Source organism: Procambarus clarkii, chromosome 68 (assembly GCF_040958095.1).
Source record: "Procambarus clarkii isolate CNS0578487 chromosome 68, FALCON_Pclarkii_2.0, whole genome shotgun sequence".
Classification (NCBI taxonomy): domain Eukaryota; kingdom Metazoa; phylum Arthropoda; class Malacostraca; order Decapoda; family Cambaridae; genus Procambarus; species Procambarus clarkii.
In genome coordinates this window covers 12,676,463-12,701,214 of record NC_091217.1, presented here as the reverse complement: position 1 = coordinate 12,701,214, position 24,752 = coordinate 12,676,463, and the positions used below count along the sequence as shown (strand labels likewise).

At 41.2% G+C, this 24,752-nt stretch overlaps 2 protein-coding genes across 4 annotated transcripts in view; both read left to right on the top strand.

Annotated features, from left to right (window-relative positions):
• Positions 1-9,865, top strand: part of LOC123774818 (regulator of telomere elongation helicase 1 homolog) — a 94,414-nt gene extending 84,549 nt beyond the window's left edge. For all 3 annotated transcript variants that reach the window (XM_045769472.2, XM_045769473.2, XM_045769474.2), the window contains exons 19-20: positions 5,531-5,676; positions 8,718-9,865. In XM_045769472.2, the coding sequence (XP_045625428.2) occupies positions 5,531-5,676; positions 8,718-8,724 (153 nt within the window). In that variant the 3' untranslated portion in view covers positions 8,725-9,865. The remainder of the gene's footprint in view (positions 1-5,530; positions 5,677-8,717) is intronic.
• Positions 9,866-15,979: 6,114 nt separating this feature from the next.
• LOC123774817 (UBX domain-containing protein 4) overlaps positions 15,980-24,752 on the top strand; it is a 33,786-nt gene continuing 25,013 nt past the window's right edge. Inside the window, exons 1-4 of the mRNA XM_069310965.1 lie at positions 15,980-16,004; positions 16,643-16,768; positions 21,626-21,760; positions 23,892-24,042. Of these exons, the coding sequence (XP_069167066.1) occupies positions 15,995-16,004; positions 16,643-16,768; positions 21,626-21,760; positions 23,892-24,042 (422 nt within the window). The 5' untranslated portion in view covers positions 15,980-15,994. The remainder of the gene's footprint in view (positions 16,005-16,642; positions 16,769-21,625; positions 21,761-23,891; positions 24,043-24,752) is intronic.

The following is a 24,752-nucleotide window of genomic DNA, read 5'->3' as shown; positions in this document are numbered from 1 at the left end:
TGCCGTTATGTAGATGACATATTCGTAATAGTAAAAGACTCAGATGAACTAATTGACCTAAAAAGACACCTAGAGAGAGAGTCAGTACTCCGATTTACACATGAAAATAGTGAAAATAACAGTCTGCCATTCTTGGATGTACTAATAACAAAAACAGGAACCTCTTTAAGCACCAACGTATATACCAAGCCCACCAACATAGGATTATGCCTGAACGGTAGAAGTGAGTGCCCCCAAAGATACAAAGCCAGTGTTCTCAATGCTTATATTCGTCGAGCGCTTACCCACTGCTCTGAATGGAGCAACGTGAGTAGAGAGTTTGAAAGAGTAACTCAGGTATTGGTGAACAACGGATATAGCAACGCGGAAATAAACGCTGCTATAAGAAGACACTTGGACCGTTGGTATAATTCAGAACCTAGAACAGAAACCACAACACCCCCAATAAAATTATATTACAAATCAACCATGCACAGTAAACATATAAAAGAGGAAAGAATAATGAAAGAAATAATCCGTAAAGGAGTAAAAAGCACTACTCCTAACCAAAACATAAACCTGATAATATTCTACAAAACCAAGAAGACTTCCGAACTCCTTATCAAAAACACCCCGAAGCCGACGGAGAACCCTCTACAGCAGTCAAGCGTTGTATACATGTACACTTGCCCCCACGAAGGATGTAACCTTCAATGTAAGTACATAGGTATGACGTCGACCAAGCTGACGAGGCGTTTGACATGCCATCTTCAATCTGGTGCCCCTAGGAATCACATGAGACAAGCCCATGACATTACTCTAACAAGAGAAATGTTGAACAAGAATACTTGCATAATAGACAAAACCCAAGATTCAAGAAGATTACAAATTCTTGAGGCAATTCACATAAGAATAGAGCGACCTACCATGAACACCCAAATCACGGAACTATTTACTCTACCCACCATGAGAGTAAGGACAAGACAAGAACATATCGATGCCAACACAGAAGACAATGTCTAACATAACAGGCCAATTACACTGGATTAATCTTTGTGTTTAGATAGGAGATGCCTCGTATGGGCCAATAAGCCTTCTGCAGCCTCTATGTTTCACCTCACATTTATCCCTTATGTATCCCCCCATGTTTTCACCTTCATTGTATTATCACCTGACCTAATGCGGGTATAAAATCAACTAGTATTGTAAGATCTGTTCACTTGAGAATGAACCATGGAGGTTCGAAACGTCGTGCAAATTATACAAATAAGTGTAATACACTCTATAGTAAATCACTTCTTTTCTTCACCTTAAAAGTACGAAAATGAGTTTTGGAGAACTCCTATTTCAATTAAGCCCTGATGCTAAGAAAATAGTTAGAGGGATAGAAGCCCTAAACCAGAAAATAATAAATACAGAATATGCGGTCATATTCAATGAAACATGTTTGAAAGAAAACCTGCTGCCAGTATACACCAATATATATATATATATATATTTTTTTTTTTTTTTTTTTTTTTTTTTTTTGAGATATATACAAGAGTTGTTACATTCTTGTACAGCCACTAGTACGCGTAGCGTTTCGGGCAAGTCCCTGGAATACGATCCCCTGCCGCGAAGAATCGTTTTTTCATCCAAGTACACATTTTACTGTTGCGTTAAACAGAGGCTACAGTTAAGGAATTGCACCCAGTAAATCCTCCCCGGCCAGGATACGAACCCATGACATAGCGCTCGCGGAACGCCAGGCGAGTGTCTTACCACTACACCACGGAGACTGTTAAATCTATATATAAACTGTTAAATATATATATATCTCTGTATATCTCTGTATATCTGTATTATACTTTACTACAGAGTGACCTTGCTTCATTGATTTGAAAAATCGTAACATTAATTCACAGACTTTAGTTTAAACAGTTTAATGATTAGGCTTTGATAATGATGTGCTGGGTATAAATAAAGGATAGTTGTGTATTACAATATTACTAATACATAGTTGAAGTACATTGATATAAATATTTGTGGTACAGAGTGAATGATGAAAGGATTACATGATAGGATAGTGCTGTGTATGATAGACTTTAAATGAAAATGCATGATGGGGCCTCACAATAATCAAACAAATGAGAGAATAAAATAGAGAGAGAGAGTGTTGGTTAATGTGTTAACACTTTCAGGCCGTGCACGCGCCAGACTACCGTTTCTGATGATTCCTGCGAGAGCACGGCAACACTGAAATGTGTATACTCTTTTAATTTTTATCACCTCAATTTTCATTGTATGTCTTACATTTTGGTATCAAAATGTTCACAATAGAATCCCCTACAGGAGTATATGCATATGTAGGTCCAAAAGCCCGACGTCCCAAAAGCAAAAGCAAAAAAAAAAAAAAACAGAAATCGGCCGAGCGTTGCCCGTTAGTGCTCAAGAGCAATGAAATGTGTATATTCTTTTCACTTTTGTCACCTCAATTCTCATGCTGTCTTTCATTTTAGTACCTTATATGCACATATCTTATATGCTCCATTTTGGTACCTTATATGCATATATGGTATCAATTTGTTTGCAATAGAATTCCCTACAGCAATATATGCATATAAGGTTCAAAAGCCCAGTGCACCCTACCCACAGCAAAGCCGAAAGTCAGCCAAGCGTTATCTGTGAGCGAGCACCCATTAGCACACCCGCATCACCTGCTCAGAAATGTATTTACTCTTTTCAAGTTTCTCACCTCAATTTTCATTGTACGTTGTTCATTTTGGTATCAAAATGTTTGCAATAGAATTCCCTACAGGAGTATATGCATGTAAAGTTCAAAAGCCCGATGTGCCACCCACACCAAACCCAGAAATCGGCCGAGCGTTACCCATGAGCGCACAAGAGCAATACAATGTATATACTCTTTTCACTTTTGTCACCTCAATTTTCGTGCTAAGTCTTTCATTTTGGTATCAATTTATATGCAATAGAATTCCCTACAGGGATATGTGCATATTTTTTTTTTTTTTTTTTTTTTTTTTTTTTTTTTTTTTTTTTTTTTTTTTTTTTTTTTTTTTTTTTTTTTTTTTTTTTTTTTTTTTTTTTTTGAGATATATACAAGAGTTGTTACATTCTTGTACAGCCACTAGTACGCTTAGCGTTTCGGGCAAGTCCTTAATCCTATGGTCCCTGGAATACGATCCCCTGCCGCGAAGAATCGTTTTTTCATCCAAGTACACATTTTACTGTTGCGTTAAACAGAGGCTACAGTTAAGGAATTGCGCCCAGTAAATCTTCCCCGGCCAGGATACGAACCCATGACATAGCGCTCGCGGAACGCCAGGCGAGTGTCTTACCACTACACCACGGAGACTGCTAAAGTTGGCCAAGCGTTACCCATGAGCGAGCATCCATCCACACCCGCTCACAAATGTATTTACTCTTTTCAAGTTTCTCACCTCAATTTTCATTGTACTTCGTTCATTTTGGTATCAAAATGTTTGCAATTAAATCCCCTACAGGAGATTCAAGTATAAGGTCCATAAGCTCGACGTGCCACCCACACCAAACCCAGAAAACGGCTTGGCATTACCAGCGAGCGCGCAAGAGCAATGCAATGTGTATACTTATTACACTTTTGCCACCTCAATTCTTGTGCTATGTCCTTCATTTTGGTATCAATTTGTTCGCAATAGAATTCCCTACAGGAGTATATACATATAAGGTCCAAATGCCTGGCACGCCCCACCCACAGCAAAGCCGAAATTCGGCCATGCGTTACCCGTGAGTGAGCACCCATTGGCACACCCGTAACACCTGCTCACAAATGTATTTACTCTTCTTAAGTTTCTCACCTCAATTTTCACCTCAGTTTGCAATAGAATGGCGCACATTTTAAAACCAGTCCTATAAAGATTGGATAAAAACTTGAATTTTAATAAATATTTTAATTTTGGATGTCACCTTCATCCTTAAGGAACATCCGCAGAGTTATTTGTGGACGTCATCTCCGTCCCTAAGGAACGAAAGAGTCATGGTTAATGTATGGTTAGGTTAATGTATGCAAGAGGAGAGTTAACAGTGATTTTGGCACAATATAATATGAACAAATTAAGCTCAGTAACAAGTGGTAGGCATATAAGGAATGGGACAATCTAGGATGAGCCTGTAAGTGTTCAAAATTTCCTTAAATTTTGTACACAGGAATTTTTTATTCCAGGAAATAAATGGAAATAAATTCCTGTGTGTTTCTGGGGGGGAGCCCCTTCGGCTCCCCGGAGCTTACTAGGCTGATATGCTAATGACAGAATTTGGCATAAGTCATGTGTATGGAGTTCTGTGGGCCTACCAGGGACCATGAGCCAGAACCTGGCCACCTCAGAGAGGCATGGGAAGCAATGGCCTATAGAAACCCCTGTGTGGTTGGAAGTATTCTGTGTCTGCCATCGACTGGGTCGGGCACCCAGGAAGGTAAGCATCCCAAAACAAACTCCTATTCTGGTTAAATTATTGCTACCAAAAGCCGAACGAGTGGATAGAACTCCCCCAAAAGAAACGAGCAAGCGATCATGACATCACACGTTGCCGCACTACTGTCTGCGCAGCTTCCCCTCCCCGGGAGGGGGAAGGGGGAACCCCAGAGCCCTCACGCCGACTATCCACCCATCAGTTCTAAGGCTGATGCTAGAGGCAGAGGTCGTGTGCTCTGGCTCTGGTGGTTGTTTCAGCACTGTACCTAGAGTGTGGTGACTGTCTTCTAGGTGGTGCATGAGCCCACCTAGAAGACAATTTGATACCAAAATGAAAGATGTAACATGGAACTTGATGTCCAAACACTTATATGATTATAAATAGGTTTTTGGTCAAAATTTTAAAATATTTGTTAAAATTCTATTTATTGTGCTATTATGTTGGGACTAGTTTTAAAATGTGCGCCTTTACGTTGCGAACAATTTGATACCAAAATGAAAGATGTAACACAAAAATTTATGTCAGAACACTGGAAAGATATAAATAATTTTGTGATGATGAGCTTCTAGAATTAAAATATTTGTTAAAATTCGAGTTAATGCCCTATTATTATGGGACTAGTTTTAAAATACGCACCTTTTTATTGTGAACAATTTTATACCAAAATGAAAGACGTAACTGAAAATTAATATTATCAAACTGAACGAGTATATACATTAGGTTGCAGTATACAAATTGGTGCTTGTTTACAGGTAACTTTAGGCTTTTCTGCGAGGAGGCATGCCAGGTGATCCTCAAGCACCAGTAGGTGCTTGGGGATCAAAGAGTTCTGTTGTGTTCCCCCGGGCTTGGTTGCTTACATGATGGAGCTTGGTTAGCTACTGAGGGATCCATCACGAAAAGGTTTCATTACATTCAACAGTGGATTTTTATATGTACTATGTAGTTAAGGGATTGATTGACCAAATGTGTGTGTGTGTGTGTACATAATTATATGTATATTTTAAATTATATTCATATAAGAATATATAGGTCAAATAGTGTTAACATGATATGTGAAAGGCATTAGGCATATTAAATTTTGTTTTTTCCTATTCAGGTAAAATCATCATTAAGCAAAGAGAAGTATGCCGATTTCTCTACAGCAGTAAAAAATTATCAGAAAAACAAGGATTATGAGGGAGTAGTGGGAATCTTAGGTTTCAATTTTTATCGACAATCCTCAACATCACCGACTCTTCAGAAGTAAGTTTGTTTTTTCTGCAGTTCACTTAAATTGGTAGTGGTACTTTGATTTATTTAAAGATACATCACCTAAGCAGAACAATTCCATAATCCTGAACTACATAAAAATTCTTATTCTTACTTCTAATTTGTTATTCATAGACAACAAAATGAAGCCTACATTTAATGATACAAAGTTTTTAAACATGTTCCTAGACATTTAGCCAAGTCCTCTAAACAAAAAATTCATTACACAAGATACTTAGGTATTTTAACAGGCCCCCTGGCCACTCATTGTCTTGCATCTCAGGTAAATTAACTGTCCTGGAGCACTGGCAATGTTGACCTTCTCTAGTGTTACTTAATTCTCTTCATAACAGGAAATGGTCTTTGGCAGTGATGATTAACTGGCAGTCCCATTTTTCTCAGTGTCATACAATGACACTGAGAAAACCAGACAACTAAACCAGAATGGTTTAGTTGTTCGGGTGCAGGCAGCTCAGGCATTGCATGCTAGGTTTAGGTTACTGCAACGCACTAGATTGGTTGCTGATCCGGTAGCCCCGAGGCTGCCCCGTTTTGGTTATAGGGACCCGGACTTGGGGGTGTTGGTCACTTCGACCTTGAGTTATCTTGAGTTGATTTCGGGGCTTTAGTGTACCCCGTGGCCCAGTCCTTGACCAGGCCTCCATCCCCAGGAAGCAGCCCATGACATCTGACTAACTCCCAGGTACCTATTTACTGCTAGGTAACAGGGGCATAGGGTGAAAGAAACTTTGCCCATTTTTTCTCACCGGCGCCCGAAATTGAACCCGGGACCTCAGGATCACGGGTCCAGCATGCTGTCCGCTCAGCCGGCCGGCCCCTTAACTGGACCTTGGTTCAGTTCGTGCTCTCTCGTCCTTTCCCTGCTGTGGTTCGTTCTGGTCTTCCCCCTTCCCCCTGCTTCCGGCTCTGAAGCATCTGAGAGTTTCGGAGTCGGGGCAGGGTTTAGTTGGTTGGAGACTCGACCAGTCTCGGGGGAATGCCCCTTCCGGGATGGCAACGGAGGCATTCAAGCCTGTTCCTCCAGCTGATGCGTATAAGTCTGACCAGTGGGCCTTCTAATTTAGTGTTTTTACAGCTGCCCCAGCTTTTTCTTGTGAGGCCGGGTCTTTTTTTTGGGGGGGGGGAGAGGGCGGCTCGGCCCTGAGTTCTGACTTGGGGGGTCTTGGGCCCCATTGGTCCTAGCTTGGGTTTTATGCCCTCTGAGCAGGTTTACTGAGCAGGACTGGTGTCCTCATAACAGTTAACAGTATTAGTGTCCTTCACCCCACCCCCCCACCCCGCCCGCCTCCTCTGAGTTGGATTGGTGTCAACCTCTTCTTGGGTTCGGTCCCGTCCTTCCAAAGTTTTTTGGCTTCCCATTCCTGCCTCATGAGGTGCAGGAAGCCATTGCGGCCTACATCCTATGTGACCCGGATTATGCCTCCATATTGGTTACTTCTTTGTTCAGATTTAGATCTTCATGTCCTCCCTGGGTTCGTTATGAGGTTCCGGAGTTGTCCTGGCTATCGGTCTGCCTTGGCCCTGACTCTTCGGTTTTCTTCTTCTTTCTGTCCCTTGCTGTTTGCAGAGTCTGCATTTGGGCAGCATCTGCAGGTGGCTTCTGCTTGTTATCGTCCATTGTTGGATTTATTGGTTCTCCACGAGGCCCGTGGGGGTTCTTCTCAGTGGGGTCGTGGCTCTCCGCCGTTACCTGTGAACCATGGCCTCTGTGGCCTGGGACGCATTTTGGGTTAACCCGATTCCTTTCTTCCCTGTTCCAGGGTTTGGGTCTCCCAGGTCGTCCACAGGGTTATTCAGTCCACCCAGCCTGCGGTCTATCCCTGTGCCCATGACGTTTGTAAGTTTGCTGTGCTGGCTGCCATCTTCGGTAACATGCCTGGGGCTGACATTCGGGCACGAGGTTTTTGGAGGTCAACCAGGGTCCTGGCCGTTCGCTACCTTGCCAGTGTTCCTAGGCCTGGTCGGGCCTGTGTCGCGTTGGATCGGAAGTTGCAGTCAGTTATGTCTACTTTGAGTTGAGGAGTGAGTGCCGACCGCCTCTTGGTTGTGTCTTTGGGTACGTAGCTCTGGGGTATCAAAGGGGCTCCCCTCAAAAAACCAGCGTTGAATGTAATGAAATGCCATTTTCTGGGTGAGTCCCAGAGGCTCCTCAGCAACCCTCCCTCCTTCCCTCCGGTTGGCTGTTCTTTGACATCTAGGCTCAAAACTGTTAAGGATAGCCGTCATGAGGGGTCTGGGGCTTCCCCTTCCCCCTCTCTGGGAGGGAGGAGATACGCAGACAATGGCACAGTGGTGACGTCAGGTTTGTTTGCTCGTTCTCATTTGGGGAGTTCTTTCCACTAGTTCGGCTTTCAGTAGCAATTTCTTAACCAGAATAGGGGTTTGTTTTGGGGTCCTTACCTTTCTGGGTGCCTGACCCAGTCGATGGCAGACATAGAATGCTTCCAACCACACAGGGGTTTCTATAGACCCATTGCTCCTCGTGCCTCTTCTGAGGGGGGCCCAGGTTCTGGCTCATGATCCCCAGTAGGCCTAGAATTCCATTCACATTAACTGATGCCAAAGTCTAATACATTATATCCATATCTACATTATATCAGGGAACCCTCTGGGTCTCTCCCAGAAAGTTGGCGTTTCATTATGTTCAACTTTGGTTTTTTATGACCTTTTTGGGTCATATTTTGCCTCATTACAAATTCAAAGTATTCTGTGTTTCATTGTGTGCTGAATTTAACTGGAAAGTGGAGGGAACATTAAGTATTAAAGTTAAAGTGACTCTTTTTGTTAAGGAAAGTGTGAAATATAGTGAACAATGAAGGTCTTTGAAATCTAACTTATGTACACATAAGTTGGATTTGCAGTGTTTGCAGGAATGTAATCCCCATGCTAATCATGGGGATTACATTAATTATTAATTGCACTACTGTGTAATTGGGGACTATATTTAAGTCTAGATATTTATTTTTAAAAGTAAATGATAACAAAATTATATTAATACTATTTCTTTTTCATAGAGTTTGAACAGTTCCTGAAAAAAGAACATCGATCAATGTTTCAAGAAACCTGCTCTGAAATGCTGAAGAAATAACTGCACAGAAAAGCAATGCATAATTAGTACATTAAAGATGCTGGGAAATGAACAGATCCGTCAATTTATATTGAACCAAAATTATATACAGTATAGTACTGTACTTTAAATTAATTAAGGGGACAGTTTCTGTATGATTCCTGGTCACCTTGCACTTTGAAATATTAGCACACTATTTTACAAATACTGTATTGATAAACCAGTCACTTCTTTTTTGTAGGCCATAAAATGGTACTTATCTGACATTTAAGTTGGGATGGTTTCAACGTGTGTTGTGCAGTGCAACGACACTAACAGCACATTGCTGTTACAGTGTAACAGCACTTTAAAGCCTTTGTTCCAAGCTAGTTCATTTTTCTAGCAGGACCACATCTTACATTATTGGGATAAGTTATAAAACTACTGGTTAGGTTAGCTTTTGCCTGAATGTGACATAGGTATATTTAATTTTTCCTTCTATATAAAAATGCTGAAACATTTTTCTAACTTCATTGAAATGTTATTTACATTCATTTTGCTCGAACCTTTTTTATATTGTAAATTGTTGCTTAATAAATTTGGAATGTACCTTTTGGCATGTTTCTAAATTTCAAGTTGTATTATTTTTTTAACTATGTAGAGGGAGGAAGTATGTAGGATATTTGTATAGATGGATTATTGTAGAGGGTTTGCCACATTGAAGTGCTCCCTTATAACAGGTATACTGTATTCTTTTCCCAAGATGTACACTTTTCTTTTTAGTTTTTAGGTATTTTCTAAGATAAAATACTTGGATGGGGTTCAGGAAGTTGTTCTACTCTCCAAGCCCGACCCGAGGCCAGACTTACGAGAGCTTGGTCCAACAGGCTGTTGCTTGGATCAGCCCGTAGTGCCACGTATCCACCACAGTCTGGTTGGTTCAGCACTTCTTGAAGAAAACTATCCAGTTTTATCTTGAAGACGTCCACATTTGTTTCTGCAATTTTTATTTTAATTGTATGTGAATTGTAAATAAAAATTAAGGTTTATATACTGTATATTTTTTTAAGCTACACATATTTTGTAACGTATGTTCAATTAAATATTTATTAAGTGTATTTTCTTTTAATATCCTTGGTGGTTGGCACTTTTCTTATCAATTTTTTATGTAGCATCTTAGACTGTAGCCTTAACCCTTAAACTGCGCATGGCGTATATATACGCCATGAGTAACATGTCTTACCATGCGCATGGCTTATACATACGCCATAGGGTGCCAGGCACGATTCAAATGTCCCGCGGTGTAAAGGGGGTCACCCATACTGTAGCCAGGGGCGATTGTAAACAGATGCCATCTTGAAAAAAATTTAGTGCAGACCTTTGTTTCCCAGGCCTTAGTTACTGGCCAGACATCATAGCGAGCACTTCACGACCCAGCGTCCGACCTCGCTCAGCGCACCACGCCACGCAGTCTTTGACCGAAGATGAAATAGCCAATGAATTGTTCAAAGATGTTGACGAATCTGACATTGAGGACTATACACAGCCTGAGGAAATAAAAACTACGGATAGTGAGGGTGAACATGTTGGTGCCACGAGAGTCACCCGCTACAACTCGACACCACTTCGTGCCTAAGCACATAGTTCATGTGCTCAATTGCAAGATTATGATATGATCAACGAGTCTGAAACAGGTGAATCATTCTCTGGTTTTAGTGATGTGGAATCGGAGAATAGTTTTGCTAAGCCTGCTAGTGCCAGTACAAGTTTCTTTGCATCAGCTGCCCGCTCAGCTAAGCGTCGCCGCATGGAACAAATTGGCGACAATGAGGAACAAATCCCCTCATCTTCCAATACTTTTCTCTCATTGACCCTTCCTGTCCCTACGGTTGCTAGACCTGCTTCAGCTCCTGGTCCTCGGATTCCTAGCCATGGTGCAGCTAATAGCTCTCGGAAGACAGCAAGTTTATTTGTGTGGAGTGATGGGGAAGATTTTGTTCCACAAATTCCTGACTTTGACAAGAGAGATGTGGGAATTACAGATCTTTTCCCGATACAGGTGATGGAACATATTGTTCACGAAACGAACAGACTTGCGGCTGTTACGAACCCGGATCCAGCGTCCGAGCACGGAGCAGTGACGACCGCGCCATCTGTGGGTCGACTCCCGAAACCCCCTCCAAATGGACGACGACACCTGGTGAGGACAAGGTGTACTGGCCACAAGGGCCAGTTTCCAGTCCTGTTCAGCTCACAACACCGCCGCTGCTGACCTCTGGTGAGGTGGTGCTCAGACGACAGTGCCATCTATGGAGTGGATATGTCGGGCGTTTGTGCCTGAGCCCGTAAGTGAGGTGTTTTAGTGTGTCCCTGTTATTGATGACGTGTCTGCTTACAGAGTCGACCTGGGACTGCTGTGATGGAAGTTGAGTCAGTCTACCCAAGGCAGCCGTCCCCATACCTTGTGCTTTGCTGTAGCAGCTGTGAGTCGCCTCCCGGAAGAACACTGTGGTGTTACCCTGCCAGTGGAGTGGCAGTAGAAGGATTACCCGGGACCGACTGCTGGAGACGATTATCCACTGGGGTATTGAGGACAGGAGAGTGATTTGTGGTATCACACGAGGCTCCTGTCTAGGGCGTTACCCTAATATCGCCCGTGGAGTGGCCTGACCAGCGTGGCTGATCCAGAACCTGCCAGCAGACCTGCTGGACTTGTGGTTGACGGCCTCCACGGCGGTGCCCCCAGTGGACCTGTGTTTTGGCTGACCTGTGGCCAGGGTAGACTCAGCTTGGTCGAAGGATTCGTCAAGAGACCACGAAAGCACCGAGGACTCAGCACCGAGAAGTTGGATCCAGAATCTTCATCAGAAGACGATTGTGTATTTCCCCTGTACAGTGTTAATACCCCTCCCCCTGTGCACTCTTTTATATATATTATTTATTTGGTGATGGTAACAATTATAGTCTTAAGTTCTTAACTTTCTTTCCCTTCCCCCCTTTAAGTTTATTGCGTCACGGATCTCATTCCTTGAAAGCCACTGCTGGCTTGGGGCCGGATACTACTTCCTCTAATAACATCAGAGTAAGAACCCCGTTGCGTCCCGAGAGGGCCGTAACAGCGGCTGATCTCATTGAAGGTGAGGAGGTATCAGAATTTTCATGATTACAGCATTGGAAAGAGACGACTGTAAGTGACCTGTATGTGTTTTTTGTAATTTGTATGTTGATGAAACATTGTGTGAAACACATAATATTCCATTATTGGAGCAAAGACAACACGGTTCCAAAACCATTGTTTGGGAAATATGTGTCCCGAGACCGATTTCTGTTCTGTTACTCATACGGTGTCTTCATTTTGCAAATAATGCAGACAAGAGACAGGATGATAGGTTTTGGAGGGTGAGGCATATGCTAAATGACCTGATTGGAAAGTTCAGAGATTACTACGTACCAGCTCAGAAGCTGGTTATTGATGAATCCCTTGTGCTTTTCAAAGGACGTGCTGCCTTCAAGCAGTATACCACCCTCCCCATCTGGCCCATTAGCGCCGTGAGGGGGCTATCTTGAGATGATTTCGGGGCTTTAGTGTCCCCCGCGACCTGGTCCTCGACCAGGCCTACACCCCAGGAAGCAGCTCGTGACAGCTGACTAACACCCAGGTACCTATTTACTGCTAGGTAACAGGGGCAAAGGGTGAAAGATACTCTGCCCATTGTTTCTCGCCGGCGCCCGGGATCGAACCCGGGACCATAGGATCACAGTCCAGCGTGCTGTCTGCTCGGCCGAGCGGCTCACCTTATCTCCCCATCCACGGGCTTGGTGGATGGCTGCCGGAGTGTGATGCTCCATGATAGATGAGGGAGTAATAGAGCGTCACCAGAGCAGGGCGGGGTACATAATATCTGATCTTAGAAAGAATGCCAACAGTTTTTGAAACTATTTTTGATATATTTAGAATGTGTCCCTGGAAATTCAGCTTACGGTCAATGAGAACGCTAAGGAATTTGCCATCTATTTTGTTACAAATTTGGGTATTGTTTATTCTGAGATTTATTTGAATAGAGGATTTATTGCCAAACAGAATATAGAAGGTTTTGTCAATCTTAAGGGTGAGTGTGTTGGCGGTTAGCTAAAGATGGATTTTATTTAGCTCATTATTTACTGTGGCATTTAGAGCAAGGGGGTCAGGACTGGAGTAAATGAAGGTTGTGTCGTCAGCAAATAGAATTGGTTTGAGGTGTTGGGAGGCATTTGGAAGGTCATTAATGTAGATGAGAAAGAGGAGAGGGCCAAGTATGCTGCCCTGAGGAACACCGATGTTGATGGGTAGGGTGGGAGAAATTGAATTATTCACAGAAACATACTGGAGCCTGTCAGTAAGGTAAGACTTGAGGTATTGTAGGGAGTGTCCTCTGACTCCATAATGATGTAATTTAAGAAGAAGGTTTTGGTGGTTGACAGTGTCAAAAGCCTTACGCAGGTCCACAAATAACCCAACAGGAAACTCATTTTTATCAAGAGCTGCATGAATCAAGTTAATCATACTAATAAGTGCATCGTTAGTGCTTTTTTTGGGTCTGAAGCCATATTGACAAGAGCTAAGTATATTGTGTTTGGCTAGATATGAGTAAAGCTGCTTGTAGATTAGTTTTTCAAATATTTTTGACAAGTTAGGCAGGATTGATATAGGTCTGTAGTTGTTAACATCTGTGAGATCACCACATTTGTGGACAGGGGTTACTCTCGCTTTTTTTTAGAATATCTGGAAAGGTTTGGAGTGCAAGTGACTTGTTGAAGAGCAATGCAATAGCAGGGGCTAAAGATCTGGAGGCTTTTTTGTAAATTAAAGTTGGCATCTCCTCAAGGGCACTAGACTTGGTTTTAAGGGAAAGGATTATCTCATTAACGTCAGTGGAATTTGTAGGCTTTAGGTACAGAGATTGTGGATAGTTACCTGTAAGATAGTCCTTAACATCAGTACTGGAAGATGGAATGTCATTTGCAAGCGATGACCCAATGGAAGAGAAGAACCTATTGAACTCAATAACAGAATCTGAGGCTGAAAGCTGACCATCGTTATTGGACAGGAGTGTTGGTTTGTTATTTAAAATCTTCTATGATCCCAATATTTGTGAAATTGTGCTCCAAGTTTTTTTAATGTTGCTCTTTATTTGGGTAAATTTATCTTCGTAGTATTTAGTTTTGACTCGTCTAATTATTTTAGGTAGCACAAACGAGTAATTCTTTGAGAATTCTTTGGAGACCGTTCCTAACCTATACTTCTTCTCAAGGTCATGTTTTTTATTAATGGATTTAAGTATTCCCTTTGTAAGCCAAGGATTGTTAAGCCTTTTGGTTGTGACTTGTTTCGTAAGCATAGGACAGTGGGTGTTATAAAGGCTGAGAGTTTTTTTGAAGAAAAGATTGCACTGCTAGGTTGATGTCCCCTATGTTACCTAACTCGGACTCCCAGTTGACATTAGCAGCAGCAGTTATAAAATTGTCTATAGCAGTTTCATTGTGCAGCCTAAAGCTGAACTCCCTTGTCTCTAGAGGTGGTTTGTTAATGTCAGTTATGAGAAATGTGGGGTAATGGTCTGTAGTGCTATCGGTGACTATACCTGAAGTAAGCGGAGAGGTTATGTTGGTCCAGATGTGATCTAGAGTCGTGGCAGTACTATCAGTGATTCTAGTAGGTCTAGTGATTAAGGGTATGAGGAAGCAGGAATTCATACAGTTGAGGAAGCTAACAGCAGTAGGATGTTCAGGCTCGCAGAGGTCAATATTAAAGTCCCCTGCAAAAATTAGATGGTTTTTGTTCAGTCTGTTATCTAGTATTAGATTTCTAAGGTTTGAGTTGAATTCGGACACATCTGTGTTAGGAATTCTATAGACTGCACCCACAGACAGGACAGACTCAACACCCTTGACACTGAAACTGGCGAAGATATACTCCCCACAGCAGCCTCTAGTTCTAATTACTTCTAAGCATGTTAGTTCTTGGTAGTAGTAAAGAGCAGTACCACCACCTCTCTGAATTTGACGACAGTTGTGAATTGCCGAGTAGTTAGGCATGTTAAAGAGTTGAGTAGTATCCTCTTTTAACCACGTTTCAGTAAGTATAATAAAAGAGAATTTGTTGTCAATAGTTTCAATCAAGGCACTAACATCATCGAAGTGTTTACCTAGAGATCTAACGTTCAAGTTGATTACAGAGTTATTGTGATTATGTGTTAATACATTGTTTACATCATGTGCTGTATAATATCTGCAATTTTGATCATTAAAGTGATGATTGTCATAGATAGAGGATAAGAGGTTTAGTTCTGGGTCTATACTTGTCTGCATGTCAAATATCTCATCTTCTTTCCTGGTAAATATTAAATCTGGTATTGACAGAACATCCCCTTCCCTCATTCTTGTGGCCTGCTTGACGTGTTGGTACATGAATGTCTCCAGAATGAACAGTCATCCAGGAAAGAATTGAGGTGTGCCTCAGTGGTTATTGCATAGGTTTTTCCAGTGTCAGTCTTCCTAGCTATAATTTTACCATTTCGCACAAAACAATATTTAATTGCAGGGAAATTTTTGCAGAATCCACGCAGTTTAAGTAAGAGTTTTTGTCTGAACTGGGTCAGACATTCATCCACGTAAACAGTGGATTTACTAGACTGCAGTTCTGATTAGGTCTGACTTGCCGGAGTAGCTATCTGATTTAATACGAATTTTCCCCTGTTATTTGTACCACTTAGTTACTACCTACAGTTAGCAAACTGAGGATAATGTTCAAGAGATGTGTAAATAGTTCATGCAAAATGATAAGCATAAAATACAAATATTTAACAAAAATATTTGTTTTAATTCACCTGTAAAACGAACTAGAATGAATCAAACAAATATTGCAAGCGTGTAAATTGACTGCATATATGGCTATCGTGAATAATATAGAGCAAAAACAATAATACACTTTTAACGTCAAACATCTCATACAAATTAAAACGTTGATAAGATATAATTCTTCAAGAAAATGTTTGTATTGGTGAAGAGAGAGGGCGCAGGGCGGCGGGTGACGGAGGACAACCGCCCTGAGTGATGACATGAAACACGTCAAGGTTCACCTTCTCTCACTCAAGTAGGTTCTCTTCCACGTATTTCTTGACCCTTTATACACTTTCTTAGTGGAAATACTTGTTTTATATATACGGCATTAGTGTCGCTTGGCCTTTGAACCGGTGTTAGAAGATAATGGTGACTGGTTAGTTGTGGTGTGATGTAGGAGGTCTGATGTGGGCCCCTGACATTTTTTATTTTACAGTAGTTTGAGTGCAAATTTTAGGCTTAGGGTTTAAGGAAGTTGCTGCATTCTGATGTAGTTGCTACACACCCATCGAGTTACAAACGTAATTTCTGAAGCTGTAAATGCCAAGACATTACTTTGGTTCAAGATCCAGTTAGAAAAGTCCTCGGCAATAATAAAGGTATATTTGGCAAGCCACCGGCTTCCTGTCCCCGTCGAGGCCACTAGAGAGATGGTGGCTTCCCCTCAGGTAAATTTAGGGAACATGCAGAGAGGTGTGGCAAAACTGTCAAATGTTACTCAGTGATACAGTAATGGGTGCCCTGCCGTGAAGATGGTGATGTAAATCATCGGTAATCACTTGACTGCAGGCAGTGAATGGCTTCAACATCTGTGTTTATCTTTCTATTTGTTTGTTTACTGTACTCTCTCATGACCAGTATGGTTAATGTACTAATTTGTTTTATGTACATGCTCGGCATCCAGATGTTTTATATTTATCTCTCATTCTAATGAAATCTGGACATTTTCAAAACACTAATGCAATTTGTAAAATAATTAATTATACTGTACTTACTATTGGACAATATCAACAGATAGTATTCTTGTGCGTAGTGCTCCTACACAACTACAAGCAAGAATGAAGTGGTTTGAAGGAAGCATTCCTGAGGCCATTGGTGCTGCAAAATCACGCAATGCCATTTTTGTGGTCTATGTACATGGTAAGCTTCCATAGTCTTACAGTAGCTGCAGTACAGTTCATGTTTTCTCTTCTTATTATTATTGATTAATTTTCAATACATATAAAGAATAATTTCCATTCAATTAATTTATTTTGAAGATTCCATTCTTAATGTAATTTTGGGTACCTTAATTTGGTATGCTGTTTATAAACCTTTATACTGAAAGATGTGATTTTTTCCCTTTATATCTTGTATTATGCAAATAATAAGGTTTGACCACTTTTAACTTTATCTGTATCATGATTACCGTGTGCCCCATTAGATGGTGGGTTATACAGGATCATTTTAAGGCATTGTTGCTACTGTATTAGTTATCTTCACACGTTTAAGTACTGTATTGAATAATTTCCCTCACTTTAGTGCCCTGAGTTTAAGACCAGTTCTGAGACACTGCTAGCCACTAGTTATGATCTTCTCCCTTCCTCATCACCTTTGGAAGACTAAAAGTGTATCTAATTTTTACATTTTTTAGTTTTACATTTAAGTAAATTGATTGCAGGTGGAACTCACGGCTTTAAAATAGATATCATTATATTAAAATGTTTAGTGGTAAACTAAAAGGAACTTCCACACACAACTTATTACTGCATCGGGGGATAGGAAGCCAGATTATCGAGGCCCCTCCCTCCCCCCAGGATCGAATTACTGACCCCACCCAGGATATGCAACCCCCCACAACAAGCTGACTAACTCCTGAGTGCTTACTTGCTGCTAGGTGAACAGAGACATTAGGGTGAAAGGAAATGTGCCCAACCGTTTCTGTCCCGCCCGGGATTCGTACCCAGAATTCTAGATTGTATGTCAAGAATGAACCCGACTGTACTACCCAAAAAGATGTCGTTTCTTTTATCTTCTGATGTGTGGTTTGGTCATCAAGCTAAAAGGAATCCTGGACAACATAACTGTATTTCTCACATATATGGCTGTAGAACCAAAATCTTACTTTATTTTACTTTGTACAGAATACATCAAGTAAAAACCACTGATGCTGGTATATGAACAATTCTGTATATGCTTATAGATACTGTAAGAATATTGCATTTCTTATCTTATTCCAGCAAATGCATCTTTTCTCTATTAGCACTATATTTTAAGGCTCGCTGCCAGCGCCATTGCTAGTTGGCCACACATGGATTTGTTCCCGGAAAAACTTACGATTCTGAGCACCTATCAGCTCAAATCATTGTGGTTTTGTGAGGAAGAATACATCAATACTCCAAGACCCAAACAATATCTTGTTTAGAAGGAAACAATTCTGATTTCGTCTACAATTGTTGGACAAATAACGTTGTTGATTACCGGCTGGCCAGCCGACTGGTATTCTGCACAACCCAGTATGCAGGCGACCCAAACTCTTGTACTGCACTCTCGTCATCCATGACCGATCCTTTTTTTTTGTGTGAAGACTGTATCACTGACCAGGTCAATTAGAGTCCTACCCTTAGTGCCTTTCTCGGTGGTGGCATAAATGAATGAATAACCTAATATATAAATACCACGACTCCCTGCATCTTTGTGCGGGAACTAACAGGGAACTCCACAACTAATGGCACCTAGTAGTGCCATTAGTTGGACCTACATCGGAGATGGTAGCTTCAGGGAGCCACCAACCCTCACCCAGAAATTGGCATTTCATTACATTCAACGCTGGTTTTTTGTCTGGGGTCACGGTTCTTTCCTTTTTAACCACCGCACTGCGCAGAGCACTTTGAGGCGCTAGATCGGGGGTGCACAGAGCACCTCAGGGTGCTCATAGATATAGCGTAGGATTCAAAACTCCCGCGGCTTTGCCCTTTCTGTGATGTATTTCCACCGGCAAATGTGGTAGTTTGGGCTTCCTCGGGTTCGATTCCGGGTTCCTTTGGGTTCTTTGGTTTCGTTCTGGAGGTTTCTTCCTCTTTGGCCCCTTTTGTGGGTTCAGGGGGGCTTTTAGTTACCTCGTGGGTGACACGGTTCTGCCTTCTGGGGTTCCGGGGTTTCAATGTGTGGTCATGATTCGATAGATCAAGGTGTGATACATACCTGGGCTTCAAGGACTCCATGTGGATAGTTTTACCTGAATTTTACCTGAGGGCCACTAATACTAGTGGCCTCGATGAAGACATGAAGCTGGCTTGTCAAAGGTCCCCCCCATTTACCCAGAGGATCTTTTCTATCTGTTTTTTAAAACCCAGCAGAATTTTGGCGTTTACGGCTTCGGTGGGAAGGCGGTTCCGCTGGTTTACAACCCTATGGTTGAAAAAGCATCTCAGATTTTCTGTCCTCTGGACAGAAAATATCTTTTGGAAGATATGGAGGGAACCTACCAGAAAAAAGTGTTTCATTATATATAATAGTGGGTTTATTTACATTTGCAGTATAATGTAATGAAGCAAAATTAATTTGAGTGTTTTTTATAATGCAATAAATAGCCTTGCAAATGCAAAAGGAACATAAGAATATTATGCATTGTTGAGCAAGGCCTTCAGCACCCTGGGTCAAGTCTCTATAGCATTATTGTATTGTCTTCGTGGATTTTGGCATGCTGTCTTTCAAGTCATTAATCTTAATTCACAAATTATGTTTATCAATGGTACAACCATATTTATTTACAATAGGCTTGCTGAACAATATTTGTAAAGGTGATTTTGATCAGTACAGTAATGAAGTACCCTTAACTTCCTTTCATGGGGCAAATTGGCTGCTATCAAGAGGAGGCAGACATGCATTATCCTATCCATTTTATTATAGGAAGTTTATTGTGAAATTCCCCCAGTGTGCATGACATCAAATGTTCCCCAAAATATCATTTTTCTTTGCAAAATGATAAATTACCGTCCCTGAACATGTCTATGTAAAAATAATTACCAAATTCCACTTACTTTGGGTGTGAGGGCGTGGACAAGGTGCGCTGTGACGTCATCAGGGCCTGGTCGCCCGTGTGTGAAGCTCCCAGACACGGTCGCGCAGGCCATTCAAGCACTGCATGTTGCCACAAATATATTTTCAAATATTTTTTCTATGCATTTCCAATGCGGTTTTATTTATTTCTTTTATCGTATATGATGCATATTTGTGACCTTTACAATATGTATACAGTAGAATGTTCATAATTTTCCATGAAACTGTGATACATGTGTCAGTAATGTGTCACAATAAATGTTTGTCGTCACAATATTACGTGGTAAAAATTCACTAAAATTACAATATGTACAGTTTCACATACTATTTACACAGTAACACACTGTATTACACACTCAGTACTTTGGAGGTGCGTAATAGTCAACGCAGTAGTCCATGGTACATAGCGCGACTTTGCTTTCCTTGCACCAGCTACAGATAGATTTTCGTTTCCTGTTTCATCGTTCTGTGTGCTTGCAAATAACGCACTTGTGTGCACCCTTGGCTTTAGTACTTGTAGGTGGTATGTAGCCAAGCTTGTAAAGCATAAGGTAGTATTGAAACGATTATAGGAAAAGCTCAATTTGTAAGGTAGTCTTGAAAAGATCGCTTTGTAAGGTCCCACACAGGAAGAGATTCAGCCAGCCTCAAAGAGTGTCCATCAGTCAGGAAGAGATTCAGCTAGCCTCAAAGAGTGTCCATCAGTCAGGAAGAGATTCAGGTATTCTTGAAAATATCAATGAACACCACCACCATTGAAGCCGCTAACACTGTTCATCTATGCTACTTGTATCAGATGTGTCATCATTGAACGCAGAAAACGATTCATCTATGTATCATCTATATAAATTTGAGATGGCAAGGGTGGGGCTCAGAGCTACAACTGGATATGCTCACTGTATCATCCTCATAGGTGCTGTATGACTGGCATCCGACCGTTGTATTAAGCCCTTATTGCGCCTAGCTTCACCAATGTTATGACCCTTATGTTCTTCAAACAATAGGGGTCTGAATTGCACCGACTGAGCGCAGATTTTCAACACCGTGTGGGACAGGTGTTTGAGAGCCAGAGGCACGTGTGCCACAAATGGTTGCTCACGCAGTACTAACCCAGCCAGCAGCCCTTGTCTTTCATATTCGTTATAACGAAAGGTTCGTTCAGTGTTTGTCGGGTAGGCTGCTCCATTATGACAATCTTTCTTTGTTTCAAATGTGTTCTATTTGTTTTGTATTTGTCACTTACGTCTCAGTAATGGAGCAGCCTACCCGACAAACACTGAACGAACCTTTATGGCATTTGTCCATTTTTCAAATTGTTTCAACAGTTCTTTTATTTTTCGTTTTTTTTTTATTTAAGAAACATGGAGCAGCCAACCTGTAGACCACCGAACGAACCTTTTTGACATTTGTCCTGGTTTTCAAAATTCTTCATTTTGTTTTATTATTTACGTTTTTTGTATGTAAGAAACATGGAGCAGCCTACCTGCCGACCACCGAAGGAACCTTTTGCTATAAGACAAATGAAAAATAAATATTGAACACATTTGAAGAAAGGAAATTGTCATACTGGTTTATTCAGTGTATGTAAGATAGGCTTCTCCATTATTGAGACGCAAATGAAAATTACAAAACAAATGGAACACATTTGAAACAAAGAAAGATTGTTATAATGGAGCAGCCTACCTGCCGAACACTGAACGAACCTTTTTGACATTTGTTGTATATCAGACATTTCATTTCTTTTTTCCTACAAAAACGTCAATGCTTTGCAACATCTCAGCAGTCACCTGTTTATATCCCAGCATCATTATCATCTTTAAACAAAAACAACATAATTTATGTGCGTCGTCGGATATATGGTTATTGGCACCACTTATTTGTAGTTAGTAAGGTTGCTATATTCCTCTGCTAAATCATTCATTCCTATGAATTATTCTCCAAAATTTTTATTTTCAGATTCTTCAGAAGCTTCCAAGAGCACAGATGAAGCATTAGGACAAAAGGACATATCTTCTGTACTAGGTTCTGACAAGTTTGTAGCAATTCAGTTAGAAAATGGAACTGAAGGTGCTAAGCAATTCTCACAGATCTGTATCCTTTGCTATTTGTAATAATATAAGTACTGGTATTGATTATTTGTGCATATTGTCTGCCATAATTAAAAAAATCAGGATAAGTTTGATAGGTGCTGCTCATCTTCATGCCCAGAAGGAAACAAGATTTTATTGAGAGGATTGGCTACTTCTTGATTAGTGGCAGCTTAGGCAAAAAATCCCTACTGAAACAAGCATTTTGTTTCAATGTATGTTGACCTGGGCAGTTTTGTTCATTCAACATCCGATGGAGTTCTAAGCCTACCGAGGATCAGTGCCAGAACCTTGACACACTTGACCCAGTTAACCAGATATGTTTCTTAAAGTTTGGATGTACATCATCATATATATTTTTGGTTACAGATTTTGTTTAGTAATATTATTAGGATAATAAAAAGTTATAAAATACTTGTTTCATGAATGAATTATTGTATTAGATGGAGATTCTCCAGGCTGTCTCTGGCTCACTGGCTATCTACTGAGCCATTTACCGGAATTGTCTTGGGGGGAAGGGGAGGGGGGACAGAAAGTGAGGGTGTGGGGGAGAGCAGGAGTGAGGAAGTGGGGGAGAGGTTCAGTGAGGGTGAGGGAGGGGACGATAGAGGTAGGCAGCCTGCTTGCCATGTGAGGACCCCCTGATGCCAAAACAAACCCAATACCAACTTTAGGTAATATCGACCGCCAGACCGGTATATGAGGCTCTAGATACCAGTCTCCCAAACCGGTCATTATTACCGGCAGATCGGTATAAAAGAGGCCATTAAATTGAGTGGATACTGTACTGGAAGACTCCTCAACCAAGCTGACGCGAAGAGGTCCATGTCCGGGCACCTGAACGTCCGTCAGAGCCAATGGAGCTAGTCGACATCAACTGTTTCGCTTCGCTTTCCCCTTCAGAGCAGGAGAGATTGCTGAAATAGAGGGAATACAGAGAACATATACAGCGCGCATAGACGCGATAAAGCACCTAAATTATTGGGATCGTCTCAAAGCCCTCCAAATGTACTCACTAGAAAGAAGACGAGAGAGATATCAAATAATATACACCTGGGAGATACTGGAGGGCCAAGTACCAAATCTACACAGTAAAATAACAACATACTGGAGTAAACGATATGGAAGAAAATGCAGAATAGAACCAGTGAAGAGCAGGGGTGCCATAGGCACAAAGAACACTGTATAAGCATCAGAGGTCCACGGTTGTTCAACACCCTCCCAGCAAGCATAAGAAATATTGCCGGAACAACCATGGACATTTTCAAGAGGAAAGTAAATTTATTCCTCCAAGGAATGCCGGACCAACCGGGCTGTGGTGGGTATGTGGGCCTGTGGGCCGCTCCAAGCAACAGCCTAGTGGACCAAACTCTCACGAGTCGAGCCTGGCCTCGGGCCGGGCTTGGGGAGTAGAAGAACTCCCAGAGCCCCATCAACCAGGTATCAAGCAGGTACTGCTTTCATTTACATGGGGGTGTGTATAAGCCATTGCTCCTCGTGCCTCATCTGAGGGGGCCTGGTTCTAGCGCTGGTCCCCAGTAGGCCTAGAACTCCAACGATTGATTGTTGCCACCGTCTAATATATATGCACTTCAACCCGGTATAGCTCCGGGGAGCCAAAGGGGCTCTCCACAGAATATATATTTGCGGCAGTTTCCGGCTGATGGCTGGCTTGGTGCCAACCACCTCGGGGCAATTGCTCGATGAGAAAACATGAATATTTACATCATCTCAAGACTGTTGGGCTTCACCACGGTCAAAGCAAACAATTTTTATATTATTTTCCCGTTATCTGGGAATGCATTTTAACAATACTGTATAGTATTACAAGAAAAAAAGTTTTTATTTTATTTTATGCTCATGTAGATGTTACATGGAATAAACAGTGGCACAACCCAGGGGTTAAGGAAATTTTGTCTGGATTTCAAATAATTTTGCATTTTCTGTATATAATATATATCACCAAATTATAGGGAGCTTACTTATAGCAGATAACAGAACATATTTAGACATTTAAACAAAGATTACTGTAATAAAGGTACAGTATAGGAAATCCTCACGTGATAATTTCTGAACAATTACTTCATCTCTGGTTACATTAATTTTTGCCATTAGCATCCTTAACTCTGTGTCAGATCCATTAGTGTTGGTTCCATCCTTATTTTTTATTAGTGGCCAAACAGGAATACCCCTCGAGGTGCTCGGAGGGCCACTTAATGTAGAAAATTTGCGTCACAAACTTGACAGCCTGGTTCCAAGCCTTGAACAGGTGAGTATAAATTTCTTGCATTAATATTTTTATTAGGAGTTACTAAAAATAAAATTAAAATATTAAAAATATGTAAATACTGGGAAGGTTAAAGCCAAGGTGTAAAGAAGTAAAATTTTTACCAATGGCTTCAATAATAGCAATTATATTTATGAAACAAATTATTGGTTAACAATAGGCATGGGGTCGTTGGATTGTTTCAAGCGGGAACAGGCAAACCGAGCCCTCACAAAAATATGCTAGGAAAGATGGCCTAGATAATGCAAACTTGAACTAGTACCTTGAGAATATACACACAGTAGCACTAGAGAAAGGTACCACTAAAGTCACATACCACTAAGGAGGAAAAAATGCAAACTGGTACAAGAATGCCGTTTCCTCTGTTGACGACGAAAACAAATTGCAGAACATCTTAAATGCTCCACATTATCCCAAGAATGACAAAGAAAGCTATGTAGAGAAATATAAATGAACTAAAGTTGCAAGAATCTCATAAAATCCAGGAGAGGCAGAGAGAGTAAAAGGTCATAAGCAAATTAGAGAAGAATCCAAAATACTTTCTCCTATGCAAAATCTAGAACAAAATCTACACATTGGGCCCTTGTGCAAGGATGATAGAACCGTCACAGATGACAGCAAAGAACTGAGTGAAATACTGAGGTTACAGTTTTTCAGCGAACACCTGAACACATTGTAGATCAATGATCCAAATGAATTCTTTATTAAT